The sequence below is a fragment of the Drosophila biarmipes genome, chromosome 2R, assembly GCF_025231255.1.
Source record: "Drosophila biarmipes strain raj3 chromosome 2R, RU_DBia_V1.1, whole genome shotgun sequence".
Classification (NCBI taxonomy): domain Eukaryota; kingdom Metazoa; phylum Arthropoda; class Insecta; order Diptera; family Drosophilidae; genus Drosophila; species Drosophila biarmipes.
The window spans coordinates 9,494,027-9,511,197 of record NC_066615.1 but is presented as its reverse complement, the minus strand read 5'-3'; the positions used below and the strand labels follow the sequence as shown (position 1 = coordinate 9,511,197).

Sequence of the window (17,171 nt, the reverse complement as noted above, 5' to 3'; positions counted from 1 at the left end):
TGGACTTGACTTTTCAAGTACTTTGATTTGCTTTTAAGTCACGTTAAAGTAAGAAATGTCGAACAAAATTCAAAACATAAAAATATCCTAAATGTATTACAATATGTTCAGGGAGAATTTGTAATTTTAATAATATGTGCACGAAGGCACACAAAGAAGTCTTAAATTGTGTGACGGCGGAATCTTGCTTTTTGTAAAAGTCATTACATAAAAATAAAATGTTTAAAATTGATAATAAAATAATTTTCAGAAAATCCAAAAAACCATTTTTAAATATACCACATCGTCAATATTCGGAATTTTAAAAATACCAATAAATATACCACATCCAGCCATCGATATTCATGCGATATTTATCATCAGCAATCGTTACCATCAGCTGTTCAAGCCATCAATCGGTAACTACATCGATTGATTTCGCTTCTTTCGCCACCTAATATGTTTTATTTTTAAGTTGAGCAACACTCGCAACACTTACGGAGAAGGGAATAATGGAACTGAGTTAGTCGTCGCACAGGCCAGACTCGACTCGGAAAACATGGCTGGCATTTGTCCCCGGGAGGCGGTCCGGGTGAAAGTGAAGGCAAGTGAAAGTTCAAGGCGAAGGGCTAGACAACAAAGGAGCTGCTCAAACGACGACCCTCTAACAATCACTTTCCACTCGAATCCCCTCAGAAATGCGAACCCACTTCTGCGCGACCAGAGTGGCGGAAGTTCTCCGTTGACCCACAGATCACCACCCTGGAGGTGCTCTACTCCCTGCTGGCCAAGGCTTTCGACGTCAAGTCGGATTTCTCAATCAAGTACAAGGCCTTCGATCCGGCGGGCAACGAGATCTACCTGGCCGTGCGCTCTGACTGGGATCTGGACGCCGCCTTCCTGCGGATCCACAACATATCCATTCAGACGGCCTCGGAGCCGTGCCTCATCCTGCAGATTGATGTCAAGCCGTTTACGGTGGTCAGGGAGTGCGAGAGGGATATGGCCTCCCCGGGTAAACCCTCTTCGGCGTTAGTTGCACCTGGTCCCACCACCGCTGCTCCTATAGCCCCCGCTCGCGAGTTAATGTCACCATTGCAGTCCTTAGGAGTCTCCCAGAAGTACGTGCAGCACATGCAAACCAAGCTGGGCAGCTCCATTTTGAACCAGATGGAGAAGACATTCTCCATCGTGCAGAAAGCGTTTAACCTGTCGGAGGAGCACATGGCCAATCTACCGCCTCGACCGCCTATGTGTGACAGCGAATTCCGGCTGTTTCTGGACGCTCTGGGCCAGATTCAACGAAAGGACGAGCTGCATAGGGTCATATTCCTGGGCGGCATTGATCCCAGTTTGCGTCGTGTAGTGTGGAAGCACCTGCTTAACGTCTATCCCGGAGGCGCTAATGGGCTGGCCCTTGATGGGCACCAGCGGATGGAGTTCATGCGCCGCAAGTCTGAGCAGTACTGCCGCCTGAGGGACACTTGGAAGGCGGCCGTCAAGCGGGGCAGTGTGGCCGGCGAGCTGGCCTACGTCACCAGCATGGTGAAGAAGGATGTGCTGCGCACGGACCGCTTGCACCCATTCTATGCGGGCAGCGACGACAATCAGAACATCGCGGCGCTCTTCAATATCCTCACCACATATGCACTCAATCATCCAACGGTGTCGTATTGCCAGGGGATGTCCGACATTGCCTCACCGCTTCTAGTCACCATGAACGACGAGGCGCAGGCCTACATCTGTTTCTGTGCCATAATGGCAAGAGTGCGGGGTAACTTCATGCTGGACGGCATTGCGATGACACAGAAGTTTGCCCATCTGACGGAGGCACTGAGCTTCTATGATCCAGAGTTCTGGGAGTACCTCAAGTCGCAGCAGGCGGACGATCTACTCTTCTGCTACCGTTGGCTGCTTCTGGAGCTAAAGCGGGAGTTTCCGTTCGAGGATGCGTTACGCATGCTGGAGGTGCAATGGAGTTCGCTGCGCTATCCGAGCGGTGGTGAAAATGAGCTGCCGCTCTTTGAAAAGGTTAGTGTGAGACCCAATCCCGCTGGTAAATTACTAATCAACCTTTACCTCCAGGAATTCGTACCTATTGCGGATGGTTCCATGCCCAACAGCGCCAGCACCTTCTCAAGCTCATATAGTGCTACGCCGACCAGTCCCTCCTATCTGCTGACAAAGCCGCGCGAGAATCCCTATACCAAGGTATGCGCCTTGCGCCGTCAGAGTTCATCTGCCTCTCTGAGCTCACTAAGTTCATCGTTGGGGACCGCTGGCCATGCCCTGGACAATACGAAACGGTTGAATCACAGCCTAGACGACAATATGTCGCGCCATGCGACGGCCGCTGCTCGACGGCAGAGACGAACTTCTTCCAAGGTCCATCAGAGCCTGGACGAGACGAAAATGTTGGCGCTGATCGAGGGCGCCATGGATAACACAGGTATCAAGTTGACGCAGGAATTGTCCGCCGGCGAGGAAACCGAAGATGATGATGTATTCGATCGGAAGGATTCGCCAAGCTTTCTGGAGACCAATCCGTTTAAGGATGATGCCCAGAGGGCGCCACAAAAAGGAAACGAAGCAACACCTCCTGCCTCACCAGGACGAGCCTTTCTGTGCAGTTCTTCCTCTTCGAATCTGGACGAGGACTCCAAAGAGAAGAAGTTCACGGCGCAGTCCAATAATATCCTGACCGTAAGTAATATAATCGCCAAACAACTTGCTACGAATGCCAGTCAAATGAGCGAAAGTATGAAGCGAGTGAGTAGCTCCAGTGGCGGTCACTTCAAGGATCTCAAAGAAAAGCTTGCGGCAACCAGTCGCATCGGGCTCTCCTTTGATGGGGATAAGGAGGACGATGGCGAGCGGAAGATGCCGCCAAAGCTTGTGAAAAACTTTAACGAATTCTTAAATTTTGCAACTATTAATAAGAATCGTATATCCGATCGTTTTGCCACTCAGCCGCAACAGACAACAGCATCGACTTCGGTCACTAAACCGCTGGTTCAGCTAACCAAAAGTGCACTGGGTAGTTCACAGGACGAATCAGATTCCTCATCGCTGCCGGAGACCAGCTGGAGTGCTTCCACAGCGGCGACGGCCATTCAGCAGGCACAGGACCAGAGCAGCTATAACCTTCAGCTCGATTTGGAGAGCAATCACCTGTGCGAGCCGGACGATTCAAACACACCGGAGCAAGATCAGGACCCCGACCAGGAGTACTATCCCATGACGACGGCCATGACACGAGAGCTGCGCCTAGAGGCCGAGAATCTTGATCGTCAGGTTTTCGGACTGCCCTTTACGGACAGCGAAAGGCGAGATGACATAGAGTACGAGAAGCTGGATAAGGACGCACTGGATTTGGTGGAGGATCTCAAGGAGAACGAGATCATTACCTGTCCCGATGTCAGCGAGCTACATATGCGACGTCGTCAGCGACTGGCGGCCAAGAGCAACAGCGTCCAGCAAAGCGAGTCGCATGCCTTCAATCCATTTATAGACGAAAGCCAACTTCTGATGGATGGGCATAATCCCCTGGGAATGCGCAACAGCAGCAGTTTGCCAGAGGTCATCCTGCCCATTTCCACTGAGCCCAGTCTGGTGGAGGTGTCGCCTTTGGTCGAGATCGCCACGAATGCAGATGACGAGAGCGCCTACGCAAGATCCCCTCAGCGTTCAACGCAGCTTAACGGAGTCAGTGGACTGAACGCCACGGCGGCTGCACTGCCTCCGCCCTCAGAGTTCGGTGGAGGCAATGCATTTCTTATGTTCCTCTGCCTGACCCTGCTGTTGCAGCACCGCAACACGATCATGAAAGCTGGCATGGACTACAACGAGATAGCTATGCATTTTGATAAAATGGTGAGAAAGCACGACGTCACGCGTGTGCTCAATCAGGCCAGGCGGATGTTTGTGGAGTACCTCAAGGCGCAGAGCAGTCCACAGCGACAGAGGTCTCCCAATGGGTCTGTTTCCAATGGCTCCACGGGGGCCAACTTGAGTGCTTCGATGCCGGCGTAAGGTGCCAGCTCCTGCAAAACCTTAGTATTACCACAGTTCGGACCACCAGCTAAGTGAGCCAACCTCCTGAGTATCTATATCCATGCAAGATCTTGTCTATTTCATGATTTATTTTTTAACCAAAACTCAAAGAACTTATCTATTATTTTCAAGCAATAAATATTAGCTTAAACTATTTACGTACCTTGTTTCCGAACGTAGTTGTTCGGACTCCTCTCCATTTTAAAAATAATTTCATATGCCGATGCCTTAATTTTAATATCCAAGTTTCCTAAAGTATAACTTGAAGTATCCAAAATTTCAAAAATAGTCTTGCTCAAGGTGAACGGCAGAGTGTATAACCAAAGTCTTCTTTTTTATACTTATAAGGATTTTGTACTTTCTTATTCTAAATTAAGCTTTTATTTATATTTTAACATAAATGTTTGTAACTGCATCTATTTGGGCCTAACGATCAAATGCGAAGTGTTTGGTTAAAATCACTTTATTTCTCTAGTCTGCTAAAGCATTCCATGCTCTTGTAAAGATATTTTTAGGCTATATAACGCAGCTAAAACATAATTTATGCAATTAAGTTGTCGGACCTATAACCGAACTATCTATGATCTTATTATCTTTAAACGTTCTGTAACTTATAAATCTCCAAACTTACTCGGCAAACAAAGTAATTTTGTAAATTAAAATTGAAAACCAAATGGTAAAAGTTAACGTTGTAAACTAACGAAAACCAACTTTTAAACAATCGATTAATAAAAGAATTCAAAATAATTACAAGTTATACAATTTATTGGAATCGAAACCAGTTTTAAGCACAAAAAAATCAAAGAGACTTCAAAGAAACACATAATACGAACATAAATCAGACAACTCAAAAGTTGTATTTCTTCTTAAGCCGCTCGCGAATAAGGACACCCTTGATCAACTTCTTCCAGTTGCCATAGACGCGTGTTTCGTACTTCTCTTGCTCCTTGCGAACTTGCTCCTGTTGATCCTCTTCCCAGGCAGCCTCCACCACTTCGCGGAACTCCTCGCAGACAACGAAGCCATCGTACATGGGATGGCAAGCGCCCTGATGGAAATCGAAGCCTATCACTGCGTTGGCACAGTCAATATTCAGCTTTTTACAGATGCGCATCAAGCCGGGCACTATAAATTAATGTTGAGTTGATTAAGGCCATCGGGAATGAATAAGTGTTCTTACATTTCAGATGCACAGTCTTCTTGGGCAGCATGCAGGCCTTAAAAAGTTCAACATTGCCATAGGCGTTTCGCGGCACCATTCCATTCTCTGCAGTGGGTGGCTCGTAATCCTGCGTCTGCCAGTAGCCGAAGATCTCCAGAGGCTGGTCCTTGATAACAGAGCGAGTGAGCTAAAAGAAAGAGTTAATTTTTGAAATTTAGCATACATACTCGAACAACAAGCCAGTTAATTACCTTGTCCCACTTGGGACGCGCCTTGACCACTTTGTAAGGCTGCTCGCCCAGCTTTACAACGCGGGCGCTCTTTAGCCAGATATCCCGTGAGTGCAGGACATGCACACAATCCCTGGAGTAAACAGCTTCGCCACGGATGAAGCCTAAGGTGGGCGCGTCTGGAGGATACAGAGCCTGGAACTTAAGTAAGTGCCTTTGTAGAACATAAAGCGGATGGTCCTTGAATTCGGAAATGGACTTGGGCAGTGGTTTATTGGCGTGGATGCGGCGCAACTGCTCATCCTCCGTAATGTCGCGCTTGGTGCGACACCCTAGATACGGGGCGATGGTTTCATCCAGCCAAGCTTTGTCCACGCGAGCCTTGCGCACTGTGGTACTCCAACTGGCGCAGTATCGGGCGGTCACATCCTTGAGGCTCTGATCGTCCTGGAAGGCAAATACGTAGGCCAAACCTGGCGTTGCGTTTTTCTGAGGAGACAGGAAATGAGTACTAGATAGGGGGTAAAAGTCATCATGATGTAAACTCACCCGAATGGTGTCCACGCAGTGCAGCTTGCCCTTGAACAAATCTATGCAGATCCACTGCTCCTCCACCTCAGACCATACCTCAACCCACATGTCAGAAGCGTCCAATCGGCACTTCACTTTTGAACAGCCCTCATCATCTGTGGACATCACGCGCCGATCTTTGCGCAGGTTTTGCACCGACTTGGGTAGCACTGGAGCCTTCTTCACCGGCCTGGCAGGTTCAAACACCTCGTCGGAATCTTGCGAAGTTTTCAGCTTGTCCAGCCGAATGCGCTTTTTGGGCAGCGGCACATCGTCGCCGCCATCCAACTGTGGAATAGCTAGTTTAATTTTTTCTCCTCGGTTTCGCAGCTGACGGGTTGGTACTGCCTCAGATAGGAAGTTTGGAGAAATTCTGGCCTTGGCTTCCGGGCTCTTTTGACTCTTTTGTGGAGCTGGAATGGGGTGGACTGCAGCGGATTTGCCTCCAAGGAAAGTCGGAGAAATGAGCACCTTTGGGGACTTGCTTCGCGAACGGGTTTCCTTGGTGCTGCGTTGCTCCTGCGAATGTTTCTCCGCCGGATTAGCATTCTCCGCATCACTGTGCTTGGTATTCAGCTGCTTTACCTTGGAAAGCACTAGTTTGGGTAAGACTGGGGATCCAATCAGCTGGGGTTTCTCCTCTGCTTTGCGTTGTGTTGCGCCCCTACGTGTGCGACCGGCTACTGGAGAAAAGGTTTCCAAGGGAGCTGTCTTAGATTTCTTGCTGTCTCCTGCTTCAGCCATATTTTGAGTGGTGACCCTTTTCAGCAGCGACAACTGTGGTTTAGCTACGGTGGGGGAAGTGCTGAGAGCCGCCTTGGAGGTACTTGGTTTCTCCTCAAAAGAAGTGTCTGATTTACTGGAACTAGAAGATCGTTGATCCTTTGATTTTCCAACCGGTTTTGGGGAAAGACTCAGTTTTAAAACCTTTTTGTCCTCCTTCTTGGATGAACTTGATTTAGGATGTTCTGTATTATTTATTAATGGTTTGGAGCTGGACGAGATACTTGGTTTCTCTTCAAAAGAAGTATCGGATTTGCTGGAACTACTGGATTTTAGCTTTTTGGATTTTTCAACCAGTTTGGAGGAGAGACTTGGTTTCACAACTTTATTGTCCTCCTTGGCTGCACCTGATTTAGCGGGCTGAGCATCTTTTTTTGTGGGTTTGGAAGGTTTGCTGACAGATTTACTGACCTCCTTCCTGGCAACGCTCTCTTTGCTTTTCTTTTCAGCCTCTTTTGTAGCAGTAGACTTACCGCTTACCTTTTCCTGCTTTGCTTCTGCTGGCTTCACTGCCTTCTTATGTTTTTTGGGCTCCTCGTCCTCAGCCTCACTCTCCTCCTCCTCCGACTTCACCGTCTGGCTTTTGTTCTTTTCATCTGGCTTAAGTTTAATGGGAATCAGATCACTCGCCACCGGACGCAGAGGCATCGGCTGGAGATTCACGATCAGACGACAGTGCATGCCCATTCCCCGCGCAAGAACAACGAATATGAAGATCATATCCTGCTTGCAGCGGGCTTCCTTGCGCTTGATCTGCTCCAGCAAAGACTCCAAAATTGCATTTTTGCTGTCCGCCGATTGCTCGGAATATAAATTGGGGCTCAGCAGCTTGACAGCCGTTTTAAACCACGTGACAAGGGACTGCAGATACTTAAGTTCGGTGCCCCGCTCCGTGGGATAGGAATTCCGGCTGGGCAGGAGCTTAAGAGCAGCCTGCATCAGGGCATCTGACTCCCCCAGCAGGCGGTTGTACTTTAGACTGCGAGCGATCTGGCACATCAGGCTAACCTTGTGCATGAGCAGCTGGCGGTCCTTGATGTCCCGGTTGAGACGACGCTTTAGGGCCAACTCCAGTTCATGCTGGGTCTTTTGCTCCTTGGTGGGACGAAGTCCCTGGAGACCAACGTGAATCTCCAGGTCGCCGGATATGTTTGGCGTGCCGCTATCGTTCTCGTCGCTGGAAAGATCCGCATCTGGAAAGGGAATTGGAATCGGGGTGATGATATGGTACTGAATTGAATGAAAGACAGTGATGGTAAGGGTTTGGTTTGCATCTGGAGTAACATTTGTGTCCCAAAACACATATAGGAAGGTTTATGAACATGATTATTAATGTAAAACAAGTAACTCTCAATGTATCTAATTACATTTTCTTATAAGACAGAAACTAAATAAAGTTGTAATGGATTTAATTACCATCTATAATTTTTACCTAAATAAACCGACACTAAAAATGTTAATCCTTAGAAAATACCCAGCACTGCTGATAATGTGGGAGGTTCGGGCTGGGACGGCAGGCTAAAAACACCCAGACAGAGAGCATGTATTCCTTTCAACATTTTGCATTTATTTATTTATATCATTTAAAGTGCATTTTAAATTTCAATTATTGAGTTAATTACAATCAACATTCACTAAATTTCGCTAAAATTACGAGTTTTCTTCGATTTATTGCATCGTTTTTTCAAGAGTATATCATTAATTAATTAGATGTCGTACTCTGCATGCATTTTTGTATGTTAAGTGAATACAATTTTGCTAAAGTAAATTCGTTCAACATCAGTTCTAATTCGTTAGCTACTTGTTAATTTCTGTGAAACACTTGCAATTGCCATAAAGTAAGTACACAAATAGTAGACTAGACCATTTTACTAGCTATTAAAAATTATTTTTGTATATTACTGGTTTTGCGTTTAAAATCCTCTTGTGTTTCATCATTTTGATTTGGTTAACTGGAGTCTTTTGGACTTTGACGTGTTTAGCTTAGCGTGGCAAACCGAAATTGAAAACTCACTAAAACAATCAAAATAAATGCATTTTCTGAGTAAAGTATCGTTGATTAACACATTATTTTAAGGTGTGTGTGTGCAGACATTTAACCACGTTTAGAATCTGTAAACTTTAAGCTTATGCTTTGACTTTCCATCCATTTAACACGCAGATTGATCTAGAGCTAGTGCAAAAACGTTTTAAAATGTTCATTTGATTTCCTTTGACTTTGTTGATATTGAGAAAAAAACTGTTTTGATTTTAACAAGCACATATGATGGTTTGCCATTTAATCCTTTTATCGATCTAATACTTCGATTTTTTCGCGGACAACTGTGTAGCTCAAGCCGCAGGAATCTTAGATTTAGCTTGGCATCTCCTAAACTAGGGCATGCATCAACGGACTCATGGCCTGGTTTGTGGATATAAATAGGTTAGTAAGCCAAGTTTCTGGATAAAGCGTTCTCCTTAGCATCTCATACGCTTTTCAGTCTAATCGACTAACAATATGTTACAGTAAATAGGTATATTGAAGATTCATGGCCATTAATTTGACGCGGCTCTTCCAAATGTACATTCATGCATACAGTTGCGGTCGAAATAAAAACACTACTCCTTCAGCTGATATTTATACAATTGTTTAGTAAAATAAACTCTGGTATTCATTGGTTTTCAATAAATGATGAACCGAAAATGGTTATCAAAGCGGTGTTAAATTAGGTTTAAAAACATCACTAAATAATTGAATACAACCAAAGTTAACTCATGCTTTTATTTGGACCGCAGCCGTATAGGTCAGTTAGTAATTTCAATCTTTCACATCGACAAATAAACTTAGTACAAACAAAACTACACAGTCTCATACAGAGCAATTTGGAAGCTTATTTTTGTTCATCAGATACCAGAAATGCCAGCGCCACAACCAACTTGGGTAGGCATGCTCCACTGCCTCCTGCCAACGCCATCTCTTCCTGGAGATTGGCCGTCAAACTACTTGCATTTTCGCCTACCTGCCACTTCCTCAAAATCGGAATCATCGGTGTCGCCGGCATTGGCGACCACTGTGGACACGGGTCGCGTCTTGGTGTGGCGCTTTATCCGCGTCGACTTGGTCTTGCTCAGGCGCGACGGTTCATCCAGAGACGGAGGCGCGGCTGGTGGTGCTCCTCCTCTTCGTCGCTGATTTCCCTCCCGTTCCTCTACCTCCACACTCTGGTAGTTCTGGTTCTCGCCCAATGCAAGCAGCGCATTGACATCCATGGTGGCAGCCTGGCTCCTCGGCGGAGTGGCCGTGACATTCCGCTTGCTCAGTGCATCCCTAGTGCGCTCCAAGCTGTTCGCGTTCTCCAGGAGACCGCGAAAGTCGAAGGCATTGCCTGCTTTATCCTCGAAGCTGCTCTCGTTGTTGTCCTCCGATCCGGAGCCGGAGTCCGAGAGATTCGTGATGCCCGCATTGCAATCGAATTGGGGCGCCGGTGACTTCTCCTTCTCCTTCTGGCCGCCGGCAAAGAAGGTGGAGTGCAGATCGAGATCGGCTGGATTCACCAGGTAGTCTTCCACACTGGATTCGCTGCTGGAATCAGCGGCATCGTGCTGATTCCGTGCACCGCTTTCATTGGGCGTTCTTACGTTTTTTGAACCCGAAGCTCGGGGTGAGTTATCCTGCTGCTGGGATGGTGAAGTAGGAAAGGTCTTTGGAGGCGGTCGGTACTTGTTGTACAGCTTGGAACGCAGTGACTGACCAGTGGGCTTGCGTTTCTTCACCGACGAGCCCTTGATGCCGCTCGGCGGCTTGTGATCGCTGCGGGGTTGGAAGCATCACATGTGTTACTTGGTGAGGACCGTGGAGCAGGCATGTCTTACTTACCCCCGTTTGCCCGCCACCGCGGAAGATCGTCCGCTGGAGCCCGCTGCTCCGCCCTCCGCCTGCAGCTCATCGAAGTCGCTGTCGTCGTCGTCGGATGACTCGCCTCCCTTGGCGTCCTTGCTCGGCTTCCACTCGTCCTCGCTGGCCGAGAAGCCCTCGGACACGGAATCCTCCTCATCGTCGGACATCTTCCCTTTTCTTCGGGACGCTTTACATTTATGTATCGGTGCGTGCCACTTGGTATTGATTTTTACTGCGCAGTTTTTGGGGACGACTTACACAAGAATATCCTCTGGCCGCTCGCCTCCTGTCCAGTCTTCGTCCTGCGATTGATTGATAAGATTGGATCTGTTTGAGCTAGGTTTTAGACGATTTAAACCAATGGCGAAATTCAGTTCACATTTTCGCGCTAGGAGAAGGCAGGCAAAAAGCAGAGGCCGAGAACCAGAAAGTAGAGCAGCAAGAAAATCGATGGCACAATCGATAATATCGATGGCCCTGTGACCGTTATCGATGTTTATTAAGCTACCTCGATAGTGTTTCAAAAATGTGTCATTATTTCGAAGGAATACAATTAAGTCACATATAAATTAAAATGTGGATGATGTAAAAGAGAATTTTCAGCTCTGAGAAAAATGTTTTTTATAACTTTTATATTTTTGGTATACTTCAATCAAAGAAAGAATTTTCCACTCTGAGAAAAATACAGCTTATAATAATACTTTCATTGATTTAAGTATACCAAAAATATAAAAGTTCACGCTAAAAAATTGATCGCACAGATAAAACCTTTCGATAGGCTTTACTTTACATGCACATTTTTGAAGGACCTTTAAAGGACTAAGAACTCTTAAAAAAATGTACCGCTTCTATGAAAATATAATTTTTTTATTTCGAAAATAGTATTCTAAAATCTGTGGCGCCTTAGATTTCTTATTTAATTTAATGGAAAAGGAACTGGTGACCCGCACAAGGCGCACCCACGGCTAACGGGCCAATCCCAACTCCAAGAGCGCTTTGACCTTTCACTTGAATTACAACAAATCCGTGGTGTTGGACTATCGTAGAGTCCAGAATTATGTTGAGTACGTATGGTTAATTGAAAAGGCATTGATTCAGGAATTGGTTGATCTTGAGGAATGTAGAATGTGATTTGTTGCTGAGGAAGAGTTCGTTGAACAGCAATATTCGGGAGCAGTATTCGGTGGTAAATAGGCTGCTCTTGGTAATTAGGAAACCCCAACACAGCAGCCACTGAGGCAAACGTGAAGATCTGAAAGACAGAGTAATTTTAGTTCGGGACACTTTTTCACTGACGGTTAGCTCACCAATATTTTCATTTTAATTTATATTTTGAAACTAAAATCTATTTCACTGTCCGGCTTATTTATACCCAAGTCTTGATGAGTCATTACCGGAAACAGATCTTTGTGTCTGATGACCTGATAAGAATAAAATTAATCGCCTCACTGAAAACAAAGAAGTAAGCTCTTCGCATAATAAGCTAAGCTAAATTTATTCTATCCTCTACGTTCTTTATAAATTTTAAAAAGGTAGGTCAAAATATATATAATTTTCTATTAATTAATAAATTAATAAATTTGTTTTAGAGTCATTGTAAATAGAATGCATAAAACAATTCTTTTTAATTTCTCAAAGTGTACTGAACCAATTTTTATTGGTTTTCTTTGAAAAACCCCATAATTTCAATAGCAATACGTTAAAAATTTAAAAGGAAAAACAAATTATTTTTAATAATTCAAACTATAATCTTATACATATATACTAATATTAGAAGACCATAAACATGGAACAATCTTTAAATTACCAAAGACGATGACTTGAGCTTATCGATAGCTGACTATCGCTTCGACAGCCCTGGATTACACCTGTAAATTGTTTATTTACAAAAGATGTTGAAGTATCTCAATTGCGACTTATAGACAATGAACTCGTCAGGAGAACTGCATCCAAATTGGCTGGCCCTGACCACACTGCCGCTGCAGCTGAAGCGGTTCGTCCGGGCAGGAGATCCGGATAGTGGTCCCGAATCGCAGAAAGCGGCCAAACACCAAATAAATGGTCTGAATGGAGCAGAGGCGCAGGAGTTCTACAAGGAAGTTCTGGATGCTCCTACCACCGGTCAAGTTCCAGCCCCCAGTTTTAGTAAAGCAAAGCAAACAAAGTTGGTCCCGAAGAAGCCCAAGTTGCCCTTTGATAAGAGCAAATTCTTCCGCGTGGCAACAAGCAACCGAGTAGAGGAGCTGTCCCAAATGGAGATCCTCGAGGAGGACCTGAATTCCCGCGACTCCTTTGGCTGGACTGCCTTGATGATGGCTGCCTGCGAGGGAGCCATCGAGACAGTGGCCTGGCTTCTCCAGAAAGGAGTTCATGTAGAGACAGCAGACAAATCCGGAAACACAGCTCTTAAGCTGGCCCAGCGAAGAGGTCACTCGGAAGTGGTGCATCTTTTGCAAACACTACCCGTTTCTGAAGAGGGCAGCGATGGGGAGGAGTCCGTCGATATCAACAGCCCATTTTACTGCGAAATCTGCAAAAGGGACTACAAGGAGACCCCCTGGCCAGACCATCAAACCTCCACCGTACACCAGTTCAATCTGAAGTCCCTGCCCGCCCATAAACTACACAAGTTTAATATTTCCGCCAAGAATCGCGGACTGCAGCTGATGGTAAAGCAAGGCTGGGACCAGGAGCACGGACTGGGACCCAGCCAAAGTGGACGACTCTATCCAGTGAAGACCGTGCTTCGCAAGCAACGCACTGGCTTGGGAATCGAACAGCAACCGGCGAGGGTCACCCACTTTGGAGCCTATGATTTGAACGCTGTGCGAAGAAGGGATCCCATACATCAGCCTAGACGCACGCGGAGCGATATGCAGCGGGAAAAGGTGCGGGAATGGAAGCGGGAGCGGCATCTGCGTAGGGAACTGAGCTGAAATTGTGTTACATACAAAGCCTAGGATGATTTTTTAGTAATGTATTTATAAGGAATTTAGTAATTTAAAAAAAAATTATAATGGTAAAATTGAAAACTGTTTAGTAAGTCTGTATTTAAAAAGAGCAAATGGGGTTAAAATGATTTTGGCACATTTCTTTGATCTCGGATCGGCGACCTTGGGTTTCCCAACTCGTTCTGGCGCCACCTACCGGCAACCTAGTTGGTTATGCGATTCCGGCTGAGGATGGGTGTTAAAAGGAGTGTGGGTCTTGGGCCGTGCTGTTGCATGTGCTCGCTCTCCCGCTCCGCGGCTCTCTCCCTGACATCCTGACCCTGAGGCCGCGAGTTGACACGGTTTCCGCTTTGCGCCTGCGCCCTGTGCGCCTTGGCCTACGCTTCGCAGCGGTATATAAGGAACTTCTCCGAAATCCTGCACCCAGTCGCGTTCGGACTGCTGTACCGTTAGGTGGGCCCTGATTTTTCGTACTTTTGGGAAAAGCGGCCGCGGACTGCAATAAAACTAAGTTGGCAGTGCGTGTTTTAAAGTTGTACTCGCGCGCCCGGCAATTAAAAGCGGAACAGTGGGAGTGAGTGCGGCCCCAAGGTCGCCCAGGCAGCAGGCGTTCCACTTAGGTGAACAGCACGGCCAAAAGTGAATTACCAAGCACCTGGGCGAAACTCTTGGTCGGCGGATTCAAAAATTCATTCCGAATTTCGAGAAGGTGGCAACGCTGCGCCCGATCACGAACAGCTGTGGGAGCGTTGTTAGCAGAGCATCGCGTCGCTCCACTTTGTTGTTGCAGCTCCAGCGTGCGGTTCGCTGCGCGCATTTAAATAGTTTTTAAATAATTGGCCAACTTTGCCGACGACCCCTGTCGTGTGCCAGTGCTGTTTTTGCGTACCTTCGTGTGCCGTGTCTCGTTACCGCCACAAAACCCCGAAAACGCGCAGTGGCTAGAATTACGCTTACTTCGGAGTAACTAAGCCAAGTACCGCTGCCATGTGATTACACCGTGAGTGATAACGCAAAGCGTTTACAAAGTCGTCGCCATAACTCGGTCCCCCCCACGGCATCTGCAGAAATAAGAGCAATATTATTTAATATACGCGGCGGTGTTCTTGGGCTTTATGGTTTATTTTCGTAGCATTTATTTCGGTGATTTGTTTGGTTTTGCATTGAACTGTGTACATATCGTGCTGCTCTCTTCGCTCCGCTCTCTCGCTGCGTGCTGCCCTCTCGCTCCCCGATCGGCATTGCCAGCCTCCCCCTCTTCGGCCAACCCCCGCCCCCCACCGCCACCCCCTGCGATCAGGGCCTCTCCACGAACTTGCGTTGTTGTTGTGTTTGGCCAGGGGCGGGTGAAAAGGGGGTAGTTTTGGGGTCTTGAAACAATTAACAATCATATCTTAAAACAGCAATACATTTAACGTTTTTTTTTTGTTTTTTGAACATATATAACAAATTTGAAAATAATAGATTTCTAAAAAATTTCAAAAAAAAACTTAAAACGGATCAATAAATTTTAAGAATTTGAATGTTTTTTTTTTCAACAAAAAGTCAAAATATGTCACTAAAATCTATCTTAACAATTTTGTAAGAATTTATATTTTATTTTGATTTAATTATATATTTATTGTCAAGACAACATAAATGTATTATTTTGCCGTTAAAAAGTCCCCCTACCATGCACCCTGCATCTGCCACTGGACCCTGCACGGCATTTCTCTCCCATTAACCCCATTCGATTCTATTATTTAGACAACACAATGCTATGGCCAGTCAAGTGAGGCGGGGGTGGGGCGAAAAAACGGAAAACTAAATAGAATATTTTTTATTATCTCAACGATTCCCTGGAATGCTGCGAATCTGTTCCAAGCTTGCGAAACGCGCACTTTCCGAAAAAGAAGCAGTCCCTACTTAGTCATCACTCTTATTTACCAGTTGCGATTATGTTTTTCTTAGAACAGTCTTCTCCGACTAAGTGAAATTTTGATTCCAGTTTATAACTTTCCATTTCAAAGCTATAACTTTTATTTCTTTAAAGGAAACTTTTAATATAAACTATACAAATATTAATTGTTAAATAATAGTCTATAAAATCAATAATGTTACCAAGGTAAACGTAGGGTTTGAAGTGCAACCTGTTTGCATATTTTTCAAAAGGGGAAAATACTTTCCATTCCTCAGTATTTCTGCTTACGTCCAGTGAGAATCTGTACAAACCGTAACCATTAACGTTTCGAGCTATAGAAGTCCGACTGTGTTAGCAGAAGGCCAAGCAAACGCCTATTTACTTCAGTGCTTGGGTGGAAACAAATCTCGTAAATCTTTAAAATCGTAAACCAAACATAAGAGCCAAAATGAAAATGCTAAATGTTTATTATTGTAAAATAAACCCAGAGAGGCGGACCGAAGAGCTCAGAGATGAGATAAATGAAATGCCAAAACTTCCGGGTCATTGCCTGAGCGCAATGGCAATGCCAATGGCAAAAGTCGAGTACCCCTCAGAGTGGAAAATCCCCCCTTGCTGAGGGCCCTTCAATTTCCATTTTCCTTTGTGCCCCGAAACTAGAACGAAATACTGCCAGTAGTTAAAATAAATTGCAATCAAACGAAACTAAGCAAGCACACGGATATAATATTATTTGAAAATTCCTAATTGCTAAACACCTGAAACTGCTCGCGTTTAACCCCTAGGTTGTTTACCCGTAAGCGAGACCGACATAATAACCATTAAAACAATTACAACAATTATAAACAACAATATCGAAATGAGCAATACAAAAAGCATGAACTTGGAAAACAAATTTAAGCATGCTTGATCCAGTGCTCGGGCATCCAGGTCTTAAAAGTGTCTATGAGAAAAGCCCCAGAAGCAGCGGCAGCGTCCACGTCTTCGCTCATTCAGCATCAACTACACCCAGAGACAAGTATTACTGCTCCAGCGTTTTCCGCCTGGCCGCGCCTCTCGAGTCTTTTAAGTGTTTTCCCAGGTAAGACCAGCTAGATAAATGCAAATTAACGCTAGTGCGCGCTGCTGCACTGAGGGAAATTCTGTCAGACCTTAGAGTTAAAATGTCATATCATATCAATTATACATTCATAAATATTTTAATGATCACAAAAAACATATGTAATATGAAATAGTTATCATATGGCAGATGATAATGCTTCAACGTGTCTAAAATTTGTGATTAAAATGGCTTTCTTTTCGTACTCTTTAGTAATGCAAAGTTACTAAATATTTTGGTCTTTGGGAGTTACAAAAGGAAGTGAAATTCCTTGAGATTTGCGAGTGTGCAATCGGCAGGACGATGGCTGGCATAAATCTCCCACCTGCAGGAATTTTCTAATATCACTAAGGTGTTGCATACCAAACGGCGCTTGAAATGAGCAATTTGCGAAAACTTTCGGCATAAATTGTTGCCCGAAATCTGCGCACCCCTTCAAGCGACGCCCCTGGATGTGAGTGTGTCAGTGGCAGGGCGAACAAAAATTTAACAAAAATTAGGCCTGAAGTTTGTTGGCAAGCTCGCAAATGTGTTGTGGCTTAAAGGGATAAGGAGCTTTGCGTAGAG

The 17,171-nt window shown here is 45.4% G+C and overlaps 4 protein-coding genes across 7 annotated transcripts in view; 3 read left to right on the top strand and 1 right to left on the bottom strand.

Annotated features, from left to right (window-relative positions):
* Positions 1-280: 280 nt before the first annotated feature.
* Positions 281-4,779, top strand: LOC108026684 (TBC1 domain family member 25). 3 transcript variants are annotated; one of them, XM_050888274.1, is made up of 5 exons: positions 281-398; positions 455-583; positions 676-2,010; positions 2,065-2,682; positions 2,950-4,779. In XM_050888274.1, the coding sequence occupies exons 1-5, from the start codon at positions 345-347 to the stop codon at positions 4,009-4,011; spliced, it is 3,198 nt and encodes a 1,065-aa protein (XP_050744231.1). In that variant the 5' UTR covers positions 281-344; the 3' UTR covers positions 4,012-4,779. The 3 variants fall into 3 exon arrangements, with proteins under 3 accessions (XP_050744231.1, XP_016953260.1, XP_016953261.1); XM_017097771.3 differs by having other exon boundaries at positions 2,065-4,779; XM_017097772.3 differs by lacking the exon at positions 281-398 and having other exon boundaries at positions 405-583; positions 2,065-4,779.
* Positions 4,777-11,103, bottom strand: LOC108026683 (DNA repair protein complementing XP-C cells homolog). Its single transcript, XM_017097770.3, has 6 exons — positions 10,634-11,103; positions 9,777-10,567; positions 5,974-7,970; positions 5,446-5,913; positions 5,213-5,381; positions 4,777-5,157 (listed from the first exon to the last, which is right to left on the bottom strand). The coding sequence occupies exons 1-6, from the start codon at positions 10,819-10,821 to the stop codon at positions 4,880-4,882; spliced, it is 3,891 nt and encodes a 1,296-aa protein (XP_016953259.1). The 5' UTR covers positions 10,822-11,103; the 3' UTR covers positions 4,777-4,879.
* Positions 11,104-12,503: 1,400 nt separating this feature from the next.
* Positions 12,504-13,686, top strand: LOC108026548 (G patch domain and ankyrin repeat-containing protein 1 homolog). The gene has a single exon (XM_017097498.3). It carries the CDS (start codon positions 12,580-12,582, stop codon positions 13,588-13,590), a length of 1,011 nt encoding a protein of 336 aa, XP_016952987.1. The 5' UTR covers positions 12,504-12,579; the 3' UTR covers positions 13,591-13,686.
* A 373-nt stretch (positions 13,687-14,059) lies between these two features.
* LOC108026669 (transient receptor potential cation channel trpm) overlaps positions 14,060-17,171 on the top strand; it is a 50,846-nt gene continuing 47,734 nt past the window's right edge. Inside the window, exons 1-2 of one of the 2 annotated variants that reach the window (XM_050888184.1) lie at positions 14,060-14,605; positions 16,291-16,586. The gene's annotated coding sequence lies outside the window, so the exon portion shown is untranslated. The remainder of the gene's footprint in view (positions 14,606-16,290; positions 16,587-17,171) is intronic. The other variant, XM_017097734.3, reaches the window with a different exon arrangement.